The sequence below is a fragment of the Stenella coeruleoalba genome, assembly GCF_951394435.1.
Source record: "Stenella coeruleoalba genome assembly, chromosome: 2".
Lineage (NCBI taxonomy): Eukaryota > Metazoa > Chordata > Mammalia > Artiodactyla > Delphinidae > Stenella > Stenella coeruleoalba.
In genome coordinates this window covers 178,582,247-178,609,836 of record NC_137147.1, presented here as the reverse complement: position 1 = coordinate 178,609,836, position 27,590 = coordinate 178,582,247, and the positions used below count along the sequence as shown (strand labels likewise).

The window sequence follows — 27,590 nt, the reverse complement described above, 5'->3', positions numbered from 1 at the left end:
TCAATACTTTTATAGACTATATACCATACAACATTATTATAAAATATGGACTCTATTCCCTGTGCTATATATTATATCCCTGTGACTTATTTTTTTTATAACTGGTACTTAATACCTCTTAATCCCCTAGAATAAAGTCTTTATACAGACTTATTTTACACCTTAACCATTAAAACAAAAATCCATGTATGTATCAGCCCTATTCAAACACAAGTGTTAGTTAAAACGAGGAGTGACTAGGCCTTAGGAAATAAAAATCTAGATTTGGGAAAGAGGAGGTAGCTTAAAAGGGTAAGTGTTCTTGTGCAGATTCTCCATAATACTTCAAGACTGAACTGAAATTAACCAAAGGATAAATTATTCAGGTAGCTATTCTAGAATCATATAGACTGACATTCCAATTTTAAAAACTGTGACATTTTTTGTGCCCAGCTTCATGGCTGAAAATATTCAAAATGATGGGTGGAATAGATCTGGCAGTTTGAATACCTGGCAGTCTGGGTTATGGATTAAACATTTTTCGAATTCATAATAGAAATCCTCGGAAGAAACGACTGTAGCAGCTATTTAGTGTCTGATAATATTCTTAGAAAGTGGGCAAGTTTATGGAAAACGATGATTCCACATGTCCTTCAAAGCAAAGAGGTACTGAACAATTTCTGAATTAAACTTGAGTGGCACTTGAAAAGCTCAGAAACTTGTGAAGTATCTAACATCCCGAAATCCTTTATCATTAGTGTATATGTTGCCAGCCGTGTCAGAGCCTAAAGAAATATAACTGAGGTATACAAAGTCTAATGGGGGCCAACACAAGCAAGGAAAACTGTGTCTCTGGAAAATTTTAAATTTTATATATATATGAGATAAACAACAAGGTCCTACTGTATAGCACAGGGAACTATATTCAATATCCTGTGCTACTGGAGAAGAATATGAAAAAGAATGTATATATTTATGTATGAGTGACTTTGCTGTACAGCAGAAATTAACACAACATTGTAAATCAACTATACTCCAATAAAATAAATTTAAAAAATAAAACAAGGGCTTCCCTGGTGGCGCGGTGGTTAAGAATCTGCCTGCCAATGCAGGGGATACGGGTTTGATACCTGGTTGGGGAAGATCCCACGTGCCGCGGAGCAACTAAGCCCGTGCGCCACAACTACTGAGCCTGCGCTCTAGAGCCCGAGAGCCACAACTACTGAGCCCATGTGCCACAACTACTGAAGCTCGTGCGCCTAGAGCCCGTGCTCTACAACAAGAGAAGCCACTGCAACGAGAAGCCCGCGCACCGCAATGAAGAGTAGCCCCCGCTCGCCACAACTAGAGAAAGCCCGTGCGCAGCAATGAAGACCCAACACAGCCAAACAAAACAAAAACAAAAACACACGAAATATAATAAAAGATCACTGAAATCCAACAGATTAAGCAAAGCATCTCACCATTTACTGACTGTGCTATACTTTTATATGATCTAACCCAAAACAAATGATTACCAAAGTACAGATATTTTTCTCTGCAAGCATTTTTTTCTCTGTTAAACTAAATTTAGTGCAGGTTGGTACAACTGGAAACAAAAGAGGTAACCTGGAAAGAATTTTTAGAAAAGCTGTACTTTATTGATTCTACAGTGATACTTCCGTGTCCAAATAGCACAGATATCTGTAACTGTATGAGTTTTATAGGCTACGATTTACATTTGGTTTCTAGAATTTTTTTTCCCCCCCAGAGCCTTCCCTGGAAGGGTACCAATAATGATAGGATCTTTTCTTTAAAAGTTCTAAACCAAGTCCAAAGACGCAAACATCCAATCTTTGTGAGGTAAAGCTCTCTGCTTAAGTATTTTAAACAGTAGTCTCTCATTTCTGTACTTCATTACATTAAAAAAACTTTTACTGTGACAAATAGCAATCAAATCTTAATTTACAGCACCACGGGAAGTCACATCATTCTGAGTTACACAGAAAAACCTCAGAAACAAAAAAAACTCAGTGGCTGGGCCGTCCACGAAGCGACAAGTGACAGCCGACAGCTGCAAAAAGCATTTTCAATTTCCACCAAGTTTCCCCGCCTCCCTCTTTCTCTTCCCAGCTACTAAGTTGATCTCAGTAAGACACACTTTAAAACCAAAGCTCCAGTTTTACTTGCTTCGGCTCCCTGGACATTTACGTATTCACCCTGTGAACGACAGCATCTCTGGCAAGCTAAGAAAAGCTTTGAAAAAGTGAAGCCACCGACGTGATTTGCTCTCGAGTCCCTTCACAAGGCAGTACCTCCCTGCTTTCTTTCCACCGCACCGTGCATCTGGCCTGACTCCCTGCCCACAAGCTTACCCCGGGAAGAAGGCACTTAGTTTGAGGAGACATGAGGCGTCTGTCAAACATAGCAGCCCAGTTCCAAATGAGCCCAGCTCTCCAGAGGCCTTCACAGGAGCAAGAACCCAGTAACAGAAGCTCCAGGCAGCCAAGTCTTGTTTTGCTGACCAGCATTGCAACTGCTCTCCTTTTTCCTCGCTGTCTTGGGGGGTGTGCAGTCTTGGACAGGGTGACTTTCGAAAGTTCTTCAGATTACAACAGTGCTCTCTGGTCCAGAACCACTTAGCCAGGCAGAGGAGCCCATCAAAGTCAATTAACCAGTGCAAGTGGGAGGGGCTTTTTCTACTCTGAATGACGTCAGCTGGCTTGCACTTGAGAAGCCTGCAGACTTGTGAAAGCCAAGTAACGTTTCATGAATATCAGATGCGTGCCTTTGGGCAGTTCTGTTCAAGACAGCACTTAAAGGACACTGCCTTCACTAGAGAACGACAGGTTGCAGAACTGTTATCCTTCAAGGAAATGAGTGGAACTGAAAGAGAGTCTGGAATAGAAGTGAGGAACATTCTACTTCCGCCCAATGAAGAAATAGCTCCTCTTTTCGCACCCAAGAGAGTGGTATCTTCCTTTTGTGGTTACCTTTCACGTACCCAAGGTGTGTGAAAAGAATACATTTTTTTTCACAGTGGAGTAAGTATCACTTGGATACATTTAGGTGTTTTTTTTAATTAAAAAAGTTTTCATTGCGAAAAAACTCCAAAACAATTACAATGGTAACATTAAAGATCGCGGATCACCATAACAAATATAGTAATAATGAAAATGTCTGAAATATTGCAAGAATTACCAAAATGTGACACAGAGATACGAAATGAGCAAACGCTGATAGAAAACTGGTGCTGACAGAGTTGCTCAATGCAACAGCTGTGCAGCACAATAAAGCGAAGTGGGATAAAACTAGGTATGCCTGCGGCTGTAGTCCTACGCTTATCTCACTATTAGCAGTCCTTGGTCACAGTGAAGCCCTCCAGACAAGATGTTAAAACCTCTCCTGGCTCTCAGTCACTTCAGTCTTAAGATTCCTATTTACTACCCACCCTTAAAGGCAGCATCCCACAGTATAACATGTTTAAATGTCCTCTAGTTTCTTCGTGTGCTTTAGTCTTCTTTTTTTGGATACATTTAGTTTTAATTTGAAAACTTTTCATCAAAAGATACCTTTCAAAAGTGAAATGAACCACAATACTCTGAGAACATTTGCAAACCATACCACAAAGGATTCCCAGCCAGAGAGTAGAAAGAACTCCTATAAGTCAATAAATAAAAGACCCACAATCTAAAAAATATATATATGGGGAAAGAAAACCCCACAAAGAGATAAATCATTGAAGAGAAAATCCTAGTGGCCAATGAACATGATAAAATGCTTGACTTCACAACTAATCAGGAGTACAAACTAAATTCACAATTTACCATTTCCTACCCAGGAGAGTGGAAACATTGAAGGTATCTGAAAATTCCAGATCTTGGAGAGGATATCAAGCAGGGGTTGGCAAATTATGACCGGGCGCTGAATCTATCCAGCCATCTGTTTTGCATAACCCACAAGCTAAGACTGTATTTCGTATTTTTAAATGGTTGGGAAAAAAAATCAAAAGAATTGTATTTTGGGACACATGAAAATGATATGAAGTTCAAATTGCAGTGTCCTTAAATAAAGGTTTATTAGAACATTGTCAGGCTCATTTACCTAGGAATTGTCCATGGCTGATTTTGTGTTCAACAGAAGAGTTGAGTACTTGTGACAGAGAACATGTATGTAGCTCACCAAGGCTTAAAGCTTTCCTACTCGGTCCTCACAGAGAAGGTCTGCCAACTCCTGACGGAGGGCTACCAGACTTCTGTGCACTGTTGGTGGGAGTATAAATTGGTACAGTCAGGTAAAAGACTTAGCAGAATGTTGTAGAGGGCAGATGTGAGTTCCCATTGGTGGGTATCCCACTCCTCAATTATGTACCCAGAGAAACTCTCACACAAGTACACAGGGAGACGTAGGTACAGTGTCCCTAGCAACACGGGGGTTATAGTAAAAAATGGAAACCAACCTCAATGTGTATCAACAGGAAAGTGGGTAAACACAGTTGTAGACAGTATCCAGCACTAAGAGTGAATGAATTCTAAGTGACTACAGGGATAGATAACTCTCCACAAACGTAAGGGGGATAGAAAAAAGCAAGTTGCAGAACCTTAATACCTTAAGAACCTGTGCTATAATTTGTACAAAGTTTGAAAACATGCAAAAATACCATATACTTTACGTAGGAGCTACAAGTATAAAGATAAATAGGAAAACAAGTACCAAACCCAGAGCAGCGGTCCCATCTGGATAGGAGTACATTTGGAAGGTATTTAATTGGGGGAGGGGGCAACTCTGTGAGTGCTATTTTATTTCTTAAACTAGGTTGTATCTATACCATTGGTCATTATATTGCTGTCTACGCTCTTTTGTATTCTGAAAAAGTTCATGATAAAGAAATGAATGAGGAAAAACAGTGAAAAGAATCATGATGCAAAAAGTGCCCAATCATTATGGAGATATTAAAATCATAGATATAGGATATGATCTTTGAGAGTAAGGAAGAGAAAAAAAAGTAGCCTGCCAATTTTTTTTCACAATAATCACTCTACTGTTAAAATATTTAGAGGGGCTTCCCTGGTGGCGCAGTGGCTAAGAATCCGCTTGCCAATGCAGGGGACACGGGTTCGAGCCCTGGTCCCGGAAGATCCCACATGCCGCGGAGTAACTAAGCCCGCGAGCCACAACTAATGAGCCCACGTGCCTAGAGCCCCTGTTCTGCAACAAGAGAAGCCACCGCAATGAGAAGCCCACGCACCACAATGAAGAGTAGCCCCTGCTCACCACAACTAGAGAAAGCCCGCACGCAGCAACGAAGACCCAACACAGCCGAAAATGAATAAATAAAATAGATACAACATTAAAGAAATTTTTAAAAATGTTTAAAAAATATTTAGAAAAACAGTTGTAAGAAAACATATGAATGCTATTTATAGTGGTTGCATCTGGGTAGTGGTTTTGAGCATGGTTATTTTCTCCCCCTTTTAAAAACTTAGTGTTTTTAAAACTTTCTACAATAAATAGGCTTATATTACTTTTCCAACGTCAAAAAAAGTTTTCTTAAGCATTTAACAGGCAACCAAGGATTGTCTAACGTTTGAGGGAAATTAGAAACATTTGTTTAGCTCAGTAATTACTATGGATTAGTGAGAGTAGATATTAACTTGTAGAAAACTGATAGAAACACAAATGAATTTGTCCAGCAGACGTGGATCTGTCTAATGCTAACGGTTTCTGTATAAAAGATAACCACCCAAATTATTATTTTATTGTCCTGCAGAGCATCAACCAGTTGTGTATCTAATTTAACAATCTTAGCCCAGTATTCTTTCTTAGAATAGCTGTAAGTACTTATGTCTCTCCCATAGTCTTTTAAACGGGCTTTACCATCCTGCTGGTTCCCTCAATGAATTTAGAAAAAAACAAACTTTAGCTCATATTCATTCTCTGTTTGAGAGAAATGGTCTAAAATTTTGGGAAAATTATACTTATTATATACTTATATATACTTATTATACTTATTATATACTTATTATATACTTATTATACCAGTTTTCAATTTGAAACATAGTTTCTTTTGTGACAATGGCATATATGATGGCTAGCTGTCCAAGCCTTGCCCCACATTAATATATAATGCCACTAAAACGTCACTACAGTGGAAAAATATCTAACCAACATTGATGTCAGGCAAGCAAAAAACACCTGGGGTTTGAATAAGAGAAGGATGAGGATGGAGATTATGAATGGACCATACAGGGATTTCAATGCCTTTCCAAGCGTCTATAAACTTTGTAATACAAAACAACAGCATTTTCTTGTTACAGGTATAGCATCCTTTTCACACATTAAACAGGACTTTTTTCTTGCTTTCAAAATGGGATTGAGGGATATTTTCTTGTGATCTCTGGAAAGAGGATGAAGAGAAAAGCCGAAAAAGAGATTAAGGAAGCAGGGTAGACATCAATGACAGACAGACTACTGAGAAAGAAAAACAGGTATGGGGATAATTGAGGTATAAATTAACGGGAGTAACTGTGAGTAATTTCTCTGGTTATAATCCATTTTCATTGTTGGCTACTAGAAAATAAAGAAGGACCCAAAAAATAACACTGAAAAACACCACCACCACTATCCTTGCCATCCCTCAGGTTTCCAATCTATAAAAAGGAGATAAAGGCTTCAAACGATAGTGACCTGGATTACATAAAATATCTAGTCTATATCTGGCACATCGGAGATGCCAGATAAATATTAGTTTTCCTTGCTATAACTCACTGGTTCTCAACTGGGAGTGATTTCATTCCCCAGGGACATTTAGCAATGACTAGGGACATTTCTGATTGCCACATGGGGAGGGGTGGGGAGCTTACTGGCATGTGGTGGGTAGAAGCCAAGGATGCTACGGTGCCCGGCTCACTTCCACAACAAAGAATTATCCGGCTCAACAGGGCAACAGTGAGGAATTGGAGTAACTTGAAGGTGCCCTTTGCGTCAACGCCGTGGATGTGAAGAACTTTAAATTATAACCCAAGATGACACGATGTGAGATCCCAATCAGGTTGTCTGAATGCGGGCGAGGGGGCTGGAGAGGCAAAGGGGAGGGACAGGAGAAGCAGACCACTGTGACTTTGCAGCAACTCAGAAGCAGCCCCTGCGCGCTCAGCCTAGTGCCCGGTTATCCTACGATTCTCCCTGGAGTTGCTCGGCGTCAGATTTCAGATGGAAGGACCCGAGCTTTCTGCAGTCCCTACCGGCACCCACACCCCTAACACTTTGCCTTAAACTTGCTTCCAATCCCCTTCCACCGCGCCCCGAGCTTGACCTCCAAGCCTTTGCTAAACCGTGAAAGAAGCTTCATGAAAATGACATTACAACCAGAGAGCTCCTCAAGTGCTATTTTTATAACTAAAGAGGCATATGCTCACTAATCCTCCAGGAGAAAGGTTCCTTTTATTGCTGCATTTGTATTTCAAATTGTTATTGTCTGTCTATGTAAACAGAAAAGGCAGGGGGCGTAGCTTCAGCGGCACCAAATCCTCATTCGGAGACAACTTTCCCATGTGTTGTTTTCAAATTTAAAACAGCAGCAGACCTTTCTGGATGAGGAGGTGGTGGCCAAAGGATAAATATGTTTTGTTGCCAGGAGTCAAAAAACCATGCGGAGTTTTTCAGGTCACATATTTCAAATGGCCACTCCAAACTTCAAAGTCCAGACTGTTTACCTAACGGGCAAGGACTGTGAAAAAAAATTCCCTTGATCACACCCCAGTTTAGAGCTTCTGCCTGCAACTGCATTGTCTTTGATTACAAAAGGCCATGACATGTGTACAAATACGGATAATTACGGCATGCATTAACCAGACAGTGAATCGTAACAGCAAAACAAATCTCTAGCGTGTGTGGATATTCTAAGCCTCACGATGTGTTTTCTGTTAATAAGAGCCAAACACATGGTTTTCTCAAGAAGTAAAAATAGCAAACAATTCCAAATGTCAGAGTAAACAAAAAACCCCCCAAAACGAAAAACAAAATGAAAATAGTCACATCGACAACTGAGTTTTCTTTCCACCTAAGAAGTACTAATAAATTTTTTAAAAAAATTTTTATTGGAGTTAGTAATAAATTTTTTTTTTTTATTTCATGGGCCAATTCCAACAGAGCTATCGGTTATTGACTGAGAAGACGGTAAGCAAGAGCAAATAATTTTGTCCCAAAGCTATACTATTTAACCCAAGTACCTGTACTATTGAATTTCCTCCTTCAGATTTTATTCTTCTAAGTAATCCATTATTAACTTTCATCTAACTGCAGATGAGGGGAAAATCTTTATTTAAATCAGAACCACTCAAATAAATAAAGGCCTTCTCTTTTTATTTGATAAAAAATTTAGCAGTGAGAAGAACTCAGCGGGCTTTTGGCCCCTCTTTTCACTTTGATAAAATAGCTGTCTTTTTTCCATACCATGGGCTTAATCACTAGTTAAGAATTTACACTGGCTGAACAACTTCCTTTCTGAGACATGTTAATTTCGAACATATTACAACCAACTGACTACAAGCAGCGAAAGGGACTCTCTCCGGCAGCCCCCCTCCCACTTCCCTATGACTAGATAAGATATACTTGAAAACACTTGAGTATTGTTATTAATGAGAAGCCACAGTAACTTTAAGTCAAGCCTGCCACTTTCAACAATTCTAGGAATAATGGAAGGAGGAGAAGGTGTTGGGGGGGCCCTTTGACCTCTTTATCCCTCAACGGATCTGTTCCATTGTGAACCTGACTCTGAAAGGTATAGTGTGTAATTTTTTGGTACTTACAATCTGCACTGAACATAGTGAAACTCCCTTCCCGTATCATTAAACGTCCTTCCTTGGATAACGATAAAAGAAAAATTGCTACCATTATTTATGATTGTCAAGACATGGAAGCAACCTAAGTGTCCATCAAGAGATGAATGAATAAAGAAGATGTGGTACATACATTCAATGGAATATTACTCAGACATAAAAAAGAATGAAATAATGCCATCTGCAGCAACATGGATGGAGTTGGAGGGTATCATGCTAAGAGAAGCTAGACAGCGAAAGAGAAATACCGTATCATATCCCTTATATATGGAATCTAAAAAATACAACGAAGTAGTAAATATAACAAAAAAGCAGCAGACTGAGAGACAGAGAACAAACAAGTGGTTACCAGTGCGGGGGGAGGGGCAATATAGGGGTGGGAGTGGGAGGGACAAACTATTGGGTGTAGGACAGGTTCAAGGATCTGTTGTGCAACAGGGGACTATAGCCAATATTCTGTAGTAACTCTGAATGGAAAGTAACCTTTAAAAATTGTATAAAATTTTTTTAAAATTCAGGAAAAAAAGGAAAAATGGCAAGTTATTTTCTCTAGTAGTTGAACGCATCTATGTGAATCAGTGTCCGATGCTGAATGTTTCAGTATTTCCCCTTAATACAACTGTCATTGAATTATTCACTGTGAGGTGTGTCCTGGGGGGATTAGGAAGGTTACATGACCTGTTGGTTTTTTCCCCACTGTTTTGAGCTATCCCTTCTGGTCCCACTTCCCACTCCTCTTAACCCAGGCCTTCTTTATCTTGCTATGTTAAGGGTTTTCCTCCTGAAATTTCCACTTCTCATCTGTGTTGAAGGAATAATTATTTCCTACTCCTGGATCTCCTTCTCTCAGTTTCTGGGAGGTGTGGTCCTAAATACTCCAGCTTCTGAGTTCTAGGTTCTTGGACGTGATACCAACTAGATACCTTCCCATGGCTCTCCAGCAGCCTTCGCAAACCTTACGTGCTTCCAGAGGAACTACTGATTCTTCCCCCGACACGGCAGTCTTGCACACTGCAGTGAACAGAACCCCTACCCACTCCTGTGATCCAGACCAAAACCTCATCAGCGAGTTCCGTCCGCTCTAGCGGCCAAGCTTCACCATCTCTCTCATGATCTCCTTAGCGAGAGCCCCTAACTTACTGCAGGGCTGCTGGTCCGATCCCCATAGAGCAGCCAGTGGTCTTTTTGAAAGCATGGATTCACTTCTCTCACTCTGCTGCTTAAAATCTCCTAATGGGGGCCTTCCCTGCCGGTCCAGTGGTTAAGATTCTGCGCTTCCACTGCAGGGGACATGGGGTTCGATCCCTGGTGCTTGGGGAACTAAGATCCCACATGCTGCACTGCACGGCCAAAAAAAAAAAAAAAAAATTCCTAATAGCTTCTCGCTGCAACTGATAAAACCATCATGTGCAGGGTCCGGTGAGAAGCGGCTGCTGGCCACATCCCTGCCCTCATCTCCCTCGGTCTGGCCTGTCCTTGCCATGCTGCAACCTCACCAGCCTTCCTTCTATCTGCGGACCACGCCAAGCACGTGCCTGTGTCAGGGCTCTGCTCTTACTCTTCATCGGCTTGGAAAGCTTTCCCTGTTGACATGAGCCTGGCTACCTCCTTTTCACACCATTCAGGTCTCACTTCAAAACTCACCTCCTCGAAGAAGCCCTGAGCTCCAGGACTCAGGTGGAGCTACTCTCCATCACTTTACCTTATTTGATTTTCTTTACAGCAATAGCAATAGTTGAAGGCACCGTATGCACTGATTTCTACACCACGTTTGCCTTCGTATCCGGATGAGGGTAAAACTTACAGCCTGTCAGCTACGCTGGTTTCAGCTTTAACGTCCCCACCACGAACGCGCTCTCGTATTGCTGTTATGGTTACGATCCCGCGCGCAGTGCAGCGAAACCTGGATGTACGTTCAGGACAGTGGAGAGTATGCTGGACTCAGAGACAGGAGAACTGAGTAAGTTCCCACTCTGCTGCCACGAACTAAGTGGTTAAGTGACTCGACACGTCTGAGCCTCAGTCTTCCAGTGCAGACAGAGGTCGTTCAACTAGTCACTCAAACCAGAGGTTAATCACGTGGCCCACTGTTAGCAATTCTAAAACTATTATTCTGTTAAACGTGTTGGATGAAAAAGACTTCAGGCGATGCTCTCAGAACTGCCAACGATAATCTCTAGGACATTCACAATCGAGTCAGGTTAAAAGAAAAATTGGTCAGAATAACTAGTACTTGCTTGGTTAACTGAATTTTCACCTAATTTTGATTTAAATGAAAGCTCTTGTAAGTCAGAAAGAGAAAAACAAATATCACATGCTAATGCGTATATATGGAATCTAGAAAAATGGTACAGATGAACCCAGTGGCAGGGCAGGAATAAAGACGCACAAGTAGAGAATGGACTTGAGGACACAGGGGGGAAAGGGGAGGCTGGGACGAAGCAAGAGCGTGGCATGGACCTATATACACTACCAAATGTAAAATAGATAGCTAGTGGGAAGCAGCCACATAGCACAGGGAGATCAACTCAGTGCTTTGTGACCACCTAGAGGGATGGGATAGGGAGGGTGGGAGGGAGACACAAGAGGGAGGAGATATGGGCATATATGTGTAGCTGATTCACTCTTTTAAAAAATTATTTTATTTATTTTTGGCTGCGTTGGGTCTTCGTTGCTGCGCATGGGCTTTCTCTAGCTGTGGCGAGCGGGTTTCTCACTGTGGTGGCTTCTCTTGTTGTGGAGCACGGGCTCTAGGCACGAAGGCTTCAGTAGTTGTGGCACGCAGGCTCAGCAGTTGTGGCTCGCGGGCTCTAGAGCACAGGCTCAGGAGCATGCAGGCTCAGCAGTTGTGGCTCACGGGCTCTAGAGCACAGGCTCAGGAGTTGTGGCGCACGGGCTTAGTTGCTCTGCGGCATGTAGGCTCTTCCAGGACCAGGGCTCGAACCCACGTCCCCTACATTGGCGGGCGGATACTTAACCACTGCGTCACCAGGGAAGCCCGACTTTGTTGTACAGCAGAAACTAATCCAACATTGTAAAGCAGTTATACTCCAATAAAGATTAAAAAGGAAAAAGAAAAAGAAAAAAAAAGCTGTTGACATAGTGAGCCCTGAAAGGAGTATACCTGATGTCTAGCTGTGTTTGCGTTTGATTAGATAATATATACGCATATGGAGCCCGCCAAACGTTTAAGTAGTAAATAAGGAATGTTATTTTAATGATTTATTTGCATTATCATTAAAAAGAACCTCGAATTCTTTTAAAATGTCAGCTTTACTGACGTATAATTGACATATAAAATTGTAAGATATTTATATTGTACATCTTGGAGATTTGATATAAACAGACTTCTTTATTGAAATATAGTCGACATACAATATTATGTTAGTTTCAGGTGGATTACAGAGTGATCTGACGTTTACTATCACACAGTGATTTGACCATTGTGAAATGGTCTCCGCAGTAAGTCTAGTAACCATCTGTCCCCATACAAAGTTATCACAGTATTATTGGCCATATTCCTTATGCTGTATTTTATATCCTATAGGCTTATTTATTTTATAACTGGAGGTCTGCCCCTCTTAATCCGCTTCGTCTATTTCTCCCAGCTCCCACTCCCACCCCTCTGGCAACCACCTGTTTTGTTCTCTGTATCTGAGTCTGTTTTTATTTTGCTTGTTTTGTTTTTTAGATTCCACATATCAATGCAATCATACAGTATTAGTCTTTCTCTGCCTGACTTATTTCACTTAGCATAGTACCTTCTAGATCCATCCATCACGTCACATATGGCAAGATTCCATTTTTTGTTTCTTTTATGGCTGAGTAATATTCCACTGTATATATACACCACATCTTTTTTTTTTTTAATTTTTGTTGGAATATAGTTGATTTACAATGTTGTGTTTTTTCTGCTGTACTCAAAGAGAATCAGTCATACATATACATGTATCCACTCTTTTTTAGATTCTCTTCCCATATAGGTCATTACAGAGTATTGAGCAGAGTTCCCTGTGCTAGGGAACTCTAGCACAGGCAACAGTAGGTCCTTATTAGATATCCATTTTATATATAGTAGTGTATACACCATATCTTGATCCATTCATCTATTTTTTTTATTTTTTATTTTTATTGCAGTACGCGGGCCTCTCACTGTTGTGGCCTCTCCCGTTGCGGAGCACAGGCTCCGGACGCGCAGGCTCAGCGGCCATGGCTCACGGGCCCAGCCGCTCCGCGGCACGTGGGATCTTCCCGGACCGGGGCACGAACCCGTGTCCCCTGCATCGGCAGGCGGACTCTCAACCACTGCGCCACCAGGGAAGCCCCATTCATCTATTGATAGACACTTAGGTTGTACACCAATGTTCTCTGCAGCACTATTTACAACAGCCAAGACATACACAAACATTGTGAAAGGATTCCCTCCACCAGGTTAATTAACATATCTTTTCCCTCTCACATTTACCTCTTTTTTTGGGGGGGAGGGGTGAGAACATTTGAGTTCCACTCTCTTAAGAAATTTCAGTGATACAATACAGCTCTATCAACTATGGTCGCCACGTTTTACATGAGATCCCAGGCCTTATTCACCTTAGAGCTCAAAGTTTGTACCCTTTTGCCAACCTCTCCCCATTTCCCTCACCCCCCAGCCCCTGGCAGCCACCATTCTACTCTCTGATGAACCTCTAAGTTTTGAAAGCACGAATTTATGAATCCAATATAATCGAATACAATAAAGACAAAGAAAACAGAACTGGGGGAAACTGAATTCGGAATAAAGGTACTGCAAAAAAGAATATATAGGACTGCTGAAAATAAGCTCATGAGCTAAAATGTAACCGTTCTTACCATGTGATTTCATTTTACTAATTCTCCAGTGAGGTAGTGAAACTAATCCTACTTTCTAGACATAAATTTACGTAAATCACAAAAATGTGATTGTTTGCTCCCTGATTTTGACTACAAACACATATATTTTTTAAGCTTCTGTCTCCCCCATACCACTATTTTTATAGTAAGAGATGATTTAGGAGTACCAACTCTAAGAAAAAAAATATTCCAACCATATTTCATCAATAAAAACACTAGGGACATGATTCATCATTTGCTTTTTTGAGAAGAAAAACTTGAGACTCTTTGTTTTGTTTGTGGAACTTTGGGATGTATTACAAGCTGAACCTTTCATGTTTTAAAATGTGATGAACAACTGCTTAGGACCTCATTTGGGCGAATGTTTTTTCCTGAGTGTTGATCATTCTTTTTTGTAATACAGTTGTGTATCCGCATCAATAGTATTTATTTCTAAATGGCCCAGAGTACACACATTTAATCTGAATGTATCCCGGACCACTGCTGAGTGAAGAAAGGCTTAGAGAGGCAATTAAAAATAAAACTAAAACCCTCACAAGTGAACGACAGAGCACATATTCCTACCACAAGTGAAAACTGGAAAATTTTTCTGTGCGTGGATTTGGAGTCCTGCCTTCTTTCAAGATGCACATCCCCCAGGTCAGTGGTTCTCAGAGTGGAACTGAGGCCCCTGAGACCATCTCAGAAGGTCTGTGGAGTCAAAACTATTCTCTGAGTATCAGATGAAAAACTGGAGATACTGTAAAAACAAGTATTTGGGAGATGTGAAGGATTTTGTTTCTTTTTTCTCTAAATATCAAATGAGTTCATATATTACATATCTCCAACCTAGGGTTGGGGCCATACAAATAGGTCAGGAGCCCTGCAGCCTGCCTAACCCCAGATAATAGTGATGTATTTCATTGAACCCCAGACCTGCTTCAATATAAGGAGTCTGTTAGGATAAATGTCTTAGTATCCACACTGGCCTTTTTTTTAAGTATAGGTGATTTACAATATTGTATTAGTTTCAGGTATACAGTATAGTGATTCAGTTATTTTTTTCTGATTATATTCCGTTATAGGTCATTACAAGGTACTGAATAAAATTCCCTGTTATACGGTAAATCCTTGTTGCTTATCTGTTCTATATATAGTAGTTTGTATCTGTTAATCCCATACTCCTAATTGGTCCCTCCCCACCTCCCCTTTGGTAACCATAAGTTTGTTTTCTGTTTGTGAGTCTCTTTCTGTTTTGTATACAGATTCATCTGTATTATTTTTTAGACTCCACATATAAGTGATATCATATAGTGTCCGTCTTTGACTTACTTCGCTAAGTATAATATTCTCTAGGTCCATCCATGTTGCTGCAAATGGCAATATTTCATTCTTTCATATATATATGTGAGATATATATATACATACACACCACATCTCCTTAAACCACTGGTCTGTTGATGGGCACTGGGTTGTTTCCATGTCTCGGCTAATGTAAACATGCAGTGAACATTGGAGTGGATGTATCTTTTCTAATCAGAGTTTGTGTTTTTTTTCAGGATATATACTCCTTTTATATTAGGGTGTCCGATGAGCTGTTTCTTACAGAAGTCCCAGTCTTTCGTGATGTGTGTTGAGACCTAGTTAGCACAACTCCTTAAGCATATGTGTAGACCAACCACGTAAGTGTAACAAGTAAAAGTATTCTTAAATATAATAGCCGTCAGCCTGTGGATTACGATGCATGTGATACACAGGTGGATAAACCAGGCCAAAAGAACCCAGGTAAACACTCCCACTTGCCTGAAACCCGTGGTTCTCAGCCTGGTTACTAAGCGGAATCACTGGTGCCTGCATCCCAGACCCTGAGGTTCTGACTTAATTGGTCTGGGATGCAACTCGGGCAGGTGGAGTTTTCAAAGCTCCCCAGGTCAGTCTGATGTGCAGCCGAGGTCGGGAACTGCTGCTTCAGGGCCAGGTAACTTCTCCTGGCCTTTGCGGGGTGCAGTGCAAAATGAAAATATGGTGCCCTTTGTTCAAAATTATTAAGAATTTCTGAAAAGCACTAATAGAGTATCAACCCTCAGGTAGGACCTTTCTAAACAAGCACAGGTCACATACCTGGAGGCACTAACTGTACATCGTTCATGGGGCTGGTGTGAGGAATACATCAGTAACATATGCAAAGTGCTAAGCACGATTTCTGGCACCCATAAGTTCCCACTCAACAGTAACTATTTAAAAAATATGACTTCTGTTGCTCTGTATTCTTCTTCCCGATGGGCTTACTTACTTCTCCTTGAATATTCCTTTATCCCAACCATCCATTCATTCCACAAGTATTCGTGATGGCAATGACAGCAACATTGCTTCACCGTAGGACGGACCTCCCCCTCGGACTCCCTGGGCTGAGGCCAACCCACATTTTAAGACCCAATTCAAGCTTCGCTCCCTTTCAGAAGATCTCTGATCTTCTCAGAGAGAGAACTTCCCTCTGTTGTCTACTGCATATTCCTGTCATAGCACCAATTACTCTGTATAGGTAAACAGTTAGCTCATATGCTTCTCTTCTCCATAAGTCAGTAGCATGTCATGAGGAGAGACTCTGTTTACACATATTAGTATCGCTGTGGTCGAACACATGCTGGGGCCTAATTAATACACGATGAATGAATGAATGAATGGCCTATTAATTCTTTGTAAGCTAGAGTATTATCCAAGATGCATTCACCTCCCTTGCCATTACCTCCACTCATGTGCTCAGTTAGACGTTTAAACTAGCATTTCTTCCTACCCTTGTATATGGCATCTTGTATATTTCCCTACATTGTACTATTGCGCACAATGTTCTGTCTGCTACGTATAAGCAGGTGATCGATGGCATGTAATGTGTTGTTTTCTATAAATGCCTTTAAGATTGAGATAACTGGATTGATGCTGTCTGACCTGGATGTGTTTGAAGAACTGTGATCATACTGCAACTCCTTAAAAACATGCCTGAAAGAAATTCAATACTATGATTTTCTGGGTGGAAAAATAAAAGGATAGGAAAATCTATTAGCAAAAGGCAGCTTCCTAGCCTTCTGCTTCCCAGTGCAGTGTAGTTACTCCATGTAATTACATCTTTTCATCAGGACGTTCTAAGTAAGCGAACTTTCTGGTACTGAGTCACTCTCTTACGTGCTCAAAAATATCATGTTTAGATGTGTTCTAATGTAAATAATCTCCAATGCCATATATCCTTATACCAAATATATGGAAACCGAGTGCACCTTTTCTTGATGACTCAGGTTCATAGTTATAAACATTAATTATTGCACTACGATTCTATTAGTCTCAGAAACTAGAAACAGCTCAAATGTTTATCAGCAGAAGTGGATACATAAATTTTCTGGTGAGTTCCCTGGTGGCGCAGAGGTTAAGAATCTGCCTGCCAATGCAGGGGACATGGGTTCGAGCCCTGGTCTGGGAAGATCCCACATGCCGCAGAGCAACTAAGCCCGCAAGCCACAACTACTGAGCCTGTGCTCTAGAGCCCGCGAGCCACAACTACTGAGCCTGCGCTCTACAGCCTATGAGCCACAACTACTAAGCCCGTGAGCCACAACTACTGAGGCCCACGCGCCTAGAGCCTGTGCTCCACAGCAAGAGAAGCCACCGCAAGGAGAAGCCCGCGCACCACAACCAAGAGTAGCCCCCGCTCGCTGCAACTAAAGAAAGCCCGTGCGCAGCAACAAAGAACCAACACAGCCCAAAATAAATAATAAATAATTAAAAAAAAAGATATCCATACTTTATTAAAAAATTTTTTTCTAATATAGGTTCGACAATGGAATATTTTGTAAACAAACATCATAGACCAATCTTGGAAATGTAATATTTAGCTGAAAAAAAAAAAGAGCAAGTCTTCAAAGTATCTATACCCAGAGTATGATTTCATTTATATAAAAAGTGCAAAAAAGGGGCAAAACAACTCTATAGTGCCTAAGGCTGTGTGCAGGAGTGGTAAAGTGACAAAAAGTGAAGTGTTTATCACCATGGAAGTCAGGATCGTGATTACCTCTAGGCGGTGGGGACCTCGTAGTGATTAGAAAAGATAAGGAGGTGGAGGGTGATTACCGAGGGCTAACGGGAAATGTCCTATGTTTTAGATTTTTTAAAGGTGAAGTTACATGAGAGCTATATTTAATAAATTTATGACTACTGCACATATAAAAACATTAAAAGTGTATTAACGTAAATGACTTAGCCAGCTGTGGTCTCTAATGCAAAAAGAAGACATTTAAAGCATGTATTCCTTTAATGTCATGTTTAGACAATGTGTCATCTGCTGAGGCTGTAGGCTCACAAATACAGTCATGACTTCTCTCATGTTGATTCATTTTTGAAATCAGAGATTAATATAACTAACATAAAATACCATTCCATTTTCTTTAGAAGAAATAAAACCATGCAGTAGTTAGAGATATTTCATAGCCCTCAAATCACTGTTTCTAATCTGCTTACCCCATTTCATCCAAGGTCATTTTGTAAAATTAGAGACATGTAGGATATTTAGTAGGCCTGAGGAATTGTGACAAATAAACAAACGAAACACTGGTGTTGAGTCAGTGAACAGCAAAGAACCTTAATAATCAACAGATACGAACCACAAGACATCTGCCCACTGTCTGCTCATCATAAATCCTGAGGTTTCAGCCGTGACAGATGAGTCACATTCTTTTCCGGGTGTTATTCGGCTGCTAAGGATTCCTGCCATTAGCTTTGCTCTCTTGGAAAGCAAAGCTTACTACCCTCAAGGGACTTCTGTGTTCTAGAAAGGTCTCTCACTATTGACAATCCCCAACTCCCCAAAAATTTAAAAAGAAAGAGCAGAGAGCAGAAGGTGCTTAGTCAAGCAGCCAAAACGCCTAAGAGGTCGCGGCGCCTGTTGTCAGCCCTCATCTGGACTATTAAAGCGACAGAAACACGGAAAAACAATCGCCTTCTGGGTCACTAATTTGCCACACTCCTGGCAACTAGTGGAAGAAATTCATTAAATTCTCAAGGTACAGTGGCATTCCTGAATGCATGCAAAGACCCAAAAAACATGCTAAGACAATCTGGTCTGAGAAAATGTCTTCAGACCTGCACGGATGCATCAGAGTTCCGCAGCTCGAAAACAAGGGCCATTCTTGCCTTTCCAATTCCCTCTGTCTCTAAGACACATTTTCCTCCAGGCTTGCTCTTTTGGAATTTCTGCAGTTTGTGATACGTGCAGCAAAGAGTTTACTAACAGTCTCCTTAGAAGGAAAAATGTGAGCTTCCTGTTGCCTTTCAGTGCTGTCAACAGTAGTTCTAACCACAAATCATGTAAATTGAGTGAGGCGATGATTCTTTTAGTCAAACCCTTAGTTTCTTGGCTACGGTGATTCTACTTGTAAAGAAACGACTTTTGAGGGCACTCCAAAACTTGCTAAAAATCAAACAAGGATCGCTCGACACGTACTTGAAAATCAAGTACACTCCATTTATAAACTACCAGTGTGCAAAGTTTTTCAGCCTATCAGTAAAGAAGAGCCAATCGCTATGGAGTTCTATGTTCTTTTCTAGTACTTCATATGCATTTAATCACTCAACCTAAAGAAATAACCCTATGGGATGCATACAACTACCCTTATTTTACAGATGAGAAAACAAAGGCATGAGAGGTTAAGGAACTTGCCCAAGGTCACAGTCAGTCAGTAGCAGAGCTGGGATTTTGTCCCAGAAGTCTAGGTCCAGATTTCAGCTCTCAAACATTATATTCTACTGTTTCTCATCAACATGTCCTTTTTATGTGTGCAAGGACTTAATTTTGTAAGTTATGTTTGAAGCACTAGTTTTTTTCATATTTTGCCAGGACAACATTCTTTAAAGACTCACTTATTCAATTAAACAAACACATTAAAAAAACATTCATTTTGTACTTGTATATCAAAGAACCAAAACCCAAGAAGAACAAGAAAGCCATTGCCCCTGCTGAAGAATAAATAAGATGAACTCCTGTACTCAAGAAGCTTCCAGGATGATTGAAAAATTGAAGAGTACATAAGGTCTGGGTATAAAAGGGTCAACAGAGTTTTATGTAAGAACCAAAGAGGAGGAAATTGATTCTAACTGATGAGTAATCGTTTTATGGAGAAACTGACAGGGTCTTGGGGGGAGAGCATAAAGAGCATAAAGAGAAGGACCAGGGCCTGACGGAAGGGAAGGACATTTAGTAGAAGATGCCCTTGGAGGAGACTAAAGAGCAGAGCTATAGGAGTGGAACCACAAACCTAACCGCTGCCCGCCTGTCTGACCTCATGTGCTGCCAGCCCCACCACTGGCCTTCTACTCTAGCTACCCTGGCCGTTCTGTTCCTGAATTAAACAAGGCTCGGCCCTCCTCAGAGCCTTTGCACTTGTGTCTACCTGCAACACTCTACCACTTAGATCAGTGAGTGATGACTTGTCCTTGTCTTTCAGGTCTTAGTTCAAAGGTCACCTCCTTAGAGAAGCCTTCACTTTACTAAACAATTCGTTGATTTTTTCATTGTACTTATTTGCTATCTTTCTCAGTTAAAAGAGAACCTTTAAGAGACAAAGACCTTGTCTGTCTTATTCGTGGCTGATTTCCCAATGTCCAGAGTGATGTCTGGCTCTGAGGAGAATTCAGTAAGTATTTGGTGAATGAGCAAACAGTTAAAAGTAGGAAATTGTTGGGACTTCCCTGGCAGTTCAGTGGTTAAGACTCTGTGATTCCACTGCAGGGGTCGTGGGTTCGATCCCTGGTCAGGGAACTAAGAACCCGCATGCCACACAGCGTGGCCAAAAAAATTAAATTAAATTAAATTTAAAAAAATGATACAGTTTTTTTAAAAAGTAGGAAATTTTCAAGAAAGAATGGGTGTTTGTTAGGGTCAAACGCTAGGAGGAGATCTGGTAGGATGTAGCCTGAAAGAAGTCATTAGATTAAGCAAGAACAGGCTTGGAGACCTTTGTGAGGACAGCTTTGGTAAAGTGAGCTGTGGGGTAGACGGGGAACAAAAGCACATTGCTGTGGGTTCAAGAGAGCTTGGGGGAGAAGGTTGTTGCCTTCAACTCCTACTAGGTTGAGGAAGTGGCAGAAGTAAAAAGGAGCATTTGTTCCTGGAAAGCAAGCTCACCTTATTTCTTCTTCACTCTCCTAAGAAATGTGGCCTCCCTTGGCGGAGGTAATTATCAAAATTAACACCTCAGAATGAAGTTGGGAGCATCTGCTGGAGCCACTGGTCCCTTTAGACTCTGCATGACACTGGAAAGGAAACGTGCGGACAATCTAGGGAGGGCCTTTGATTTATTCTCATGGGATTCGTATGCAGGTTAAGACCTTCTCTATTCACTGATATGGATTAAAAAAAATTTCTTTTTAAATTTTTATTGAAGTATAGTTGATTTCCAATGTTGCATGAGTTTCAGGTATACAGCAAAGTGATACTGATAGAGATTTTTAATTCAGAGATAATTTGAGGTAATACCAGCAGGGGCAAACTGAACTTTCCTTTGGTTTACTGGGCCTACTGTTCACATTTTTAAGATCAGTCAGCTACCCAGCATTTATTGAGAACTTAATACATGCCGGTTCCTTTTTTACGCACTAGGCCTAGAGAAGTGAACAAACGTACACTAAGAATGCAAGGAAATCACTTTAAAATATTTGGGAAATAGTTGTTTCAAATACCTATTAACCTTTTAGAAAACTTACATATAATTGGAAAAATCTTAGTGTGTTCCTGGAGCTGGACTGAATGATTGTTAAAATTTCAGGAATTTTGAGGGCCAGCTGTCAAGTACAGTCATTACTGCACATTCAATGATAAAACTTACAACTATTTAAAATAAATAAAAACAAAGACAATACTCGAAACATAATTTCATGATTATTTTACTACACTTTGCTACTATCTATACTCTTAAGGTTATGTCTATTGTACCTGTATGATGGAAATACAATAGCATTCGCAGCATTAGATGTAATGTGTGCTAGTGAGTAACTCTTTTCAGCTCCATTTCAGAGAAGTCACAACTGTAGCCTGAAAGTGGCCACAGCGGGAGTGTTTACACCATGGAAATTGGCAAATGCTACAAATTAGAACTTTTTTTGGATAGCTTCATATTAAACATTTACCAGCACATCACCGTCCCTACATAGAAAAGGCTTTTTATTATATAGTAATTTTTTTGTTGTGTTTGCTGTTGTTTTTCTGTAGGGTTTACGTGTATTGAGAAACGTGTTACTTTATGGTAAGAAGTACTTGAGAGGTAACTGAGAGCAAAGGTAACTCATTGGTTTGGTAATTTTGGATGAATGTTTAGTGGCTCACATATTTTTTTCCCATGAATGTGGGAAGATGAACTGTGGTGTTTCAATTGTCTAAATATGTTTTCACCTCTCGGCAAGCAATTTTTCAGACTTGAACAAGGAGGAAAAACAGAAAAAACCCACAAACCTGATCTTCACTGATACAGCAATTTCCTGAATAACATCTTTGAAGTCTTCTTATCCACACTGAACGATTTTACTAACATTCAAATTCACTGACAAGAGAAATATTCCTTGGGATAATTTTATAATGGGTTGATCAATTAAATCATTCTTTCTTTCCCCACATCCCAATTTTTAACAGTGGTACACAATGCTTTTATAACAACTCCCTTTTCTAGAATGCAGTTAACTACACTATTGGGATTATTTTATGGTAATAATAAAGAGTTTCCGTGTGATAAAATCCAACATATACTTATGTTCATTCATTCATTCACTCAATATTCAATATTTACTGATTATAAAAACCTAATAACACTCTAAGGCTACTGTGTAATCATAGGATGTTTTACACTTCAAATTAAAATATGTATTGGTTGTCTGGAAGCCTCTAGTTAATTGATTCCCTTCGTCAAAAACTTGCAGTATTTCAATGAAGAGGAATTAATTTTACTATAAATAGATAACCTGCAGGCCATTATTTCTGTAATAGCCACAAATAGAAATAGCTCTTTGAAAATGATTAACTAGAAAAATAGAACGTTTTGCTTTAGTGTGGGAACTTACCACCTCCCTCAATGGAATATATCTGCAATTCTCTTAACCAGCAACAAACTTGAGAAGCAAAGTCAGACTTACAAGAAGAAGTGCTACCTGATGGGTTATGGGAAACATTTCCCCCAATAGGTTGATTATTAATTTAAATAAAGCTTTGAATTTAATCTCAATTACACTCTCATCTTTAGACCCTGAGCTTGGGAGAAAAAGGAAGTGATGACAGATTCCATACCGCTTTTAGGGCAAAAGATAGAACGCTCCAAAAATAGACACTGAGTTCAGAGAAGCAAAAAGGAAAATACTTTAAAAAAAAACTACACAAATTGGTACCATTATAAAACAGTGGCTCCCAACCAGGGGTGGTTTTGCCCTCTCCAGAAGACATCTGGCAAGGTCTGGAGACATTTTGGGTTGTCACAACTAGAGAGGGGTTGCTACTGATGTCTAGTGGGTAGGGGCCAGGGACGCTACAGGGCAAGGGACAGCCCTCCACAACGAAGAACTATCCAGCCCCCAATGCCAACACTGCTAAGGCTGAGAAACTCTGCTAGAAAGCTACATTGTTATTGTAATCATACTAAGTTAATAAAATATAACTCAAAACAAAGGAGAAGATACGGGAGACATAAAACACCATCTAAATAGACACATAAAAGTTTCTCTCTCATCTAAATACGAATAATTTTTATCGACAGCACTTTACCTAACATAGACAGAATAAATAAGAGTCATTATCAGTTGGTAGTCCTTAGTACGGAACACATACTGCGCTATGCACTTGACTTGCATTATCCTGACTCGAATTCACTAAAGCCATATGATGTCAGTGCTGTTATTAATATAGAAAAAATATCATTTATTGCATTAAGTATCCTCTAGAGGTCAGCAGTCACTTGCTCTGTTTCTTTCAGTAATTGTCAGCAGTGTGACCTTGGACATTGTGACAGAAAAGTCAGTGTTATGAGAGGTCTCTAGAACTCATTTGGATATCATTTGAACACCCTCCAAGAGTTGTGTGGTCCTAAGTATTCTAAAGTACGTGAAAGGAGGAAGGTTTTATCAAAGGTATTTAGAGTTAGATGGAAAGGCATACACAAATCTCAAAAGCTACAGAAAGGCAAAAATCCAACCCCATGCACACAGGAGGTACACCAAGGAGCAGATGAAGGATTTGGACAACGTGGGTTCTAAGAACACTTCCCCTATGTCAGACAGAAAAAGACAAATATCATACGACAGCGCTTCTATGTGGAATCTAAAAAACAAATGGTACAAATGAACGTATTTACAAAACAGAAATAGAGCCACAGATGTAGAAAACAATCTTATGCTTACCGGGGGGGGGGGGAAGGGGAGGGATAAACTGGGAGATTGGGATTGACATACACACAGTACTATATATAAAATAGATAACTAATAAGGACCTACTGTAGGGCACAGGGAACTCTACTCAATACTCTGCAATGACCTATAATGGGGAAAGAATCTAAAAAAGAGTGGATATATCTATATGTATACATGATTCACTTTGCTGTACAGCAGAGACTAACACAACTTTGTAAATCAACTGTAATCTAATAAAAAAAACAAAACACTTCCACGTCCTATCCCACACCCTCATGCCCCCAAACACATACATTTAAAGGACACTGATAAAGTGACCTAGAAAGCTAAGCATGTCTCATTGTAATTGTCGACAAAGATTCATTTAGAATCTGGGCCAATATTCCTGGTTGTTATATAATCTTAAGTGGTCAAGATGGGATGATGTAAATTATTTTCTTGGTGGGTGAACCTAGAAAAATTTAGAATTCAAATGAGAATCATTTCACTGACTAAACAAATATAATTAATCTTTTGTTGCAAAGGAGGCTGTGCCTATTTCATATTGTAGATATTTTCAAAGTTTAAGAGAATTTGACTCAGTACAAACAGATGAGCCTTTTCATTCCAATCTAAAATATACAACTGAGTAACTGGTTTAGACTTGGGATTTTGAGTTGAAAATTTATTAAGTTTATGGACGACACTGGATATTTAGGGGACCTTAAATGTCTCCATATTTATAATTTTACTGTATTTCGTAAGATTTTCTTGGAAAGTTTGTGGCAGACAACTTACATACTTAAAAAAGACAAGGGGTATTAAATATATAAATGCGTTTTAAAAGGTGTTGGGACGGAAGCAGTTTAAGGTAAATACTGACAGCCTCAAAAGCGTGGAAAAGCTCTATTGTAGGGGAAGAAAAAAACAGGTCTTCCCAGGAGTGAACTACACTAAGTGCACCGCCTCCAGGAGTTAAAGCCTTCCTAACTTGGGCGATTGTGGGGTTCCTCCCTGGTGGTTCCCTGATTACACACCCTACAGGGAAGGCTGACTGCCACTGAGTCCTACCTATCATTGCAGAACCCCAGCTGGCCCTGCCATTCAGAGATAATGGGCCTATTGGGGAAACAAAACTAAAAACTTACAGGCATACCCTGGAGATACTGCAGGTTTGGTTCCAGACCACTGCAATAAAGTGAATATTGCAATAAAGCAAGTCACAAGAAATTTTTTGTTTCCCGGTGCATATAAACGTTGTGCTTACACTATCCTGTAGTCTATTAATGGGCAACAGCATCATGCCTAAAAAAAAAATCAATGTACAAAATTAAAAAATACAAATCAAAAAATCAGTTACCATAGTAACATAAAAGATCACAGATCACCACAACAAATACAATAATAATGAAAAAGTTGGAAGTACTGCAAGAACTACCAAAATATGACACAGAGACAGGCAGCGAACAAATGGTGCTGGAAAAAAGGCACTGATAGACTTGCTGGAGGCAGGGTTGTCACAAACCTTCAACTTGTAAAAAACGCAGTATCTGCGAAGCGCAATAAAGTGAAATGCAGCAAAACGATGTCTGCCCATGCCACCTGCCTATACGAAGCAACGGACGTAATCACTCACAAACATGAATGAGTGAATAAGTAAAACCAGACACGTGAAATATAAAGAAAAAGAACAGGCTAAAAGAGACGATGCAAAATAAACAAATAGGAAAACTGACCTTTGTGGAAACATAAATAAAGCAAAGTTGAACATAAGCAGATTTAAACAAAACAAAAATGCCAAATTAGTATCTTCAGAGTCAAGAGATGATTGCATTTATAAGAACAAGAAGCTATTAAAAAGTGCCAATGGGGTTTCCCTGGTGGCGCAGTGGTTGAGAGTCCGCCTGCCGATGCAGGGGACACACGTTCATGCCCCGGTCCGGGAAGATCCCACATGCCACGGAGTGGCTGTGCCCGTGAGCCATGGCCGCTGAGCCTGCGCGTCCAGAGCCTGTTGCTCCGCGACGGGAGAGGCCACAACAGTGAGAGGCCCGCGTACCGCAAAAAAAAAAAAAAAAAAGTGCCAATGAGGCAATAAGAATATCCTTGGAAAGTAAAGTATACTTGCCAGCATACAAAAATTCAACAGGATAATTAATAAAATGGATGTGTTTGAAGATCAAAGTGGAGGTATGTAAAATCATAACAAAAATTGATAGAAAATATGAAAGAGATTAAGATACATGGATAGCTCCTGGTGTGTCAACATTTATCTTCTGAGTGAATGAAGAAAATGTAAGAAACACAGATGTATTTGACTGAAATCTCTACCCAATGCTAAACTGAGAAAAACACTCATGCCTAGACTTGTCCTGATGAGAAGGTGAAATTCAAGAATTAAAGGTAAAATATGAAAAGCTCCTAGAGAGGAAAAAATAAAGCAACAAACAAAAGGAAAGGATCAGGTTGACGTAGGTTTCTTATCAGCAACCCTGCCTCAGTGAAGAAAGACAATGAAAAAAAGTTCTGAGGGAAAAAATATATTTTGAAATTATAATTCTACACCAAGATAAATTAATCAAGTACAAGATCAAAAGGAAACAATTTTTGAAAGTACACACACTATATATTTAATTTACATATAGTCTAAATATACATATTTACATACAAATATAAACATATTTTTAATTATTAAAGGCTTTCCAGCAAACCAAAAAAGAATCCAAGAATAAAGACCTAATGGGATATCAACCACATTATTAGCTGAATGGGACTAAGTAGAGGAAACTTGAAAGAAAATAAAAGAGAACCTGGCTGGAGGCAGCTTTTAATGACATTAGATTACATTTCCTTCTCCAAGGATCCCACATATCAATGATATTCTCATAATCATGATCTTGTCAATGCTGGCTATTAGTTTTCAATTAAAAACATCATACAACAGAAAGAAGCTAATGGCTTAATTCCAGTTTCAAAACAGTATAACTGATATGAAAAAAATAACTCCCAGAAACTGGGAGTTATGAGAAGTAGGAGGTAGTATATTTCAAATTCCTCATCTTCCAAAGTTGTCTGAAGTTAGTAGATTACTAAGCGGGGGATAAATGATAATATATTTTTTTATTCTGTCATTTTTTTGAAATATTTATTTATTTGAAAATTTTTATTGGCGTCTAGTTGCTTTACAATGTTGTGTTAGTTTCTGCTGTACAGCACAGCGAATCAGCTATACGTATACATATGTCCCCTCTTTTTTGCGTTTCCTTTCCATTTAGGTCACCACAGAGCACTGAGTAGAGTTCCCTGTGCTGCACACTAGGTTCTCACTAGTTATCTATTTTATACATAGTAAATGATACTATTTAAATCTATGCTAGTCATTACTATATGAATTAAAATTTATAAATAATTGTATAAATTATGAAATTTATAAACAGTGTTTTTTTTCCCTGAGGAGTAAAACCGAGAGAGGGGATTGTATGGTGAAAGGAGATACTTGCTTTTCATTTCATATCCTTTTGTTCTATTTGGACATTT

The 27,590-nt window shown here is 39.8% G+C and overlaps 1 protein-coding gene across 8 annotated transcripts in view; it reads right to left on the bottom strand.

Annotated features, from left to right (window-relative positions):
* CACNB2 (calcium voltage-gated channel auxiliary subunit beta 2) overlaps positions 1 to 27,590 on the bottom strand; it is a 401,769-nt gene that overhangs the window by 188,008 nt on the left and 186,171 nt on the right. Inside the window, exon 1 of one of the 8 annotated variants that reach the window (XM_079914396.1) lies at positions 2,334 to 2,606. The exons of the other annotated variants lie outside the window; for them this stretch is intronic. Coding sequence (XP_079770522.1) covers positions 2,334 to 2,489 — 156 coding nt within the window. The 5' untranslated portion in view covers positions 2,490 to 2,606. Of the gene's footprint in view, positions 1 to 2,333; positions 2,607 to 27,590 lie in introns of those variants that run through there. 8 annotated transcript variants of the gene reach the window in all.